This window comes from Primulina huaijiensis, unplaced genomic scaffold (assembly GCF_012295235.1).
Source record: "Primulina huaijiensis isolate GDHJ02 unplaced genomic scaffold, ASM1229523v2 scaffold199916, whole genome shotgun sequence".
Classification (NCBI taxonomy): Eukaryota; Viridiplantae; Streptophyta; class Magnoliopsida; order Lamiales; family Gesneriaceae; genus Primulina; species Primulina huaijiensis.
The window spans coordinates 1-469 of record NW_027351820.1 but is presented as its reverse complement, the minus strand read 5'-3'; the positions used below and the strand labels follow the sequence as shown (position 1 = coordinate 469).

The following is a 469-nucleotide window of genomic DNA, read 5'->3' as shown; positions in this document are numbered from 1 at the left end:
GATGAATGAAGAGATGGAGTGGAAGAAATTATCAGAAGAGAACGAGAAGTTGAAACTTGAAATCAAGAAAATCAGCAATGGTAAAGTTAGCGATGATATTGTTTCAGATGTAGATGCAGCAGGGATGGCAGAAAGGGAAGCTCTAACGAAGATCGGGTACATGACTGAAGAAATCGATAAGAGTAACAGGAAGGCAGCACGAGTGGCTGAGCAGCTGGAAGCAGCACAAGCAGTGAATGTAGAGATGGAAACCGAGTTACGAAGGCTAAAAGTGCAGTCAGATCAATGGCGGAAGGCTGCAGAGGCAGCAGCAGCAATGCTTTCAACGGGGAATAATGGCCAAATCAGGGAGAGAACTGGATCAGTGGACAGCCACTTCGGCCCTCGAATGGGAAAGTTAGGTTCACCTTACGCAGATGATCTAGATGAAGAGTTACTTAAGAAGAAAAACGCAAACATGATAACGAGG

At 45.2% G+C, this 469-nt stretch overlaps 1 protein-coding gene across 1 annotated transcript; it reads left to right on the top strand.

Annotated features, from left to right (window-relative positions):
• Nucleotide 1: 1 nt before the first annotated feature.
• LOC140966023 (interactor of constitutive active ROPs 3-like) lies at nt 2-463 on the top strand (the record flags this gene model as incomplete). The annotated part of the gene is made up of 1 exon (XM_073426294.1): nt 2-463. A coding segment is annotated over exon 1 (462 nt), but the record flags the coding sequence as incomplete, so codon positions are not given.
• Between the last annotated feature and the right edge of the window lie 6 nt (nt 464-469).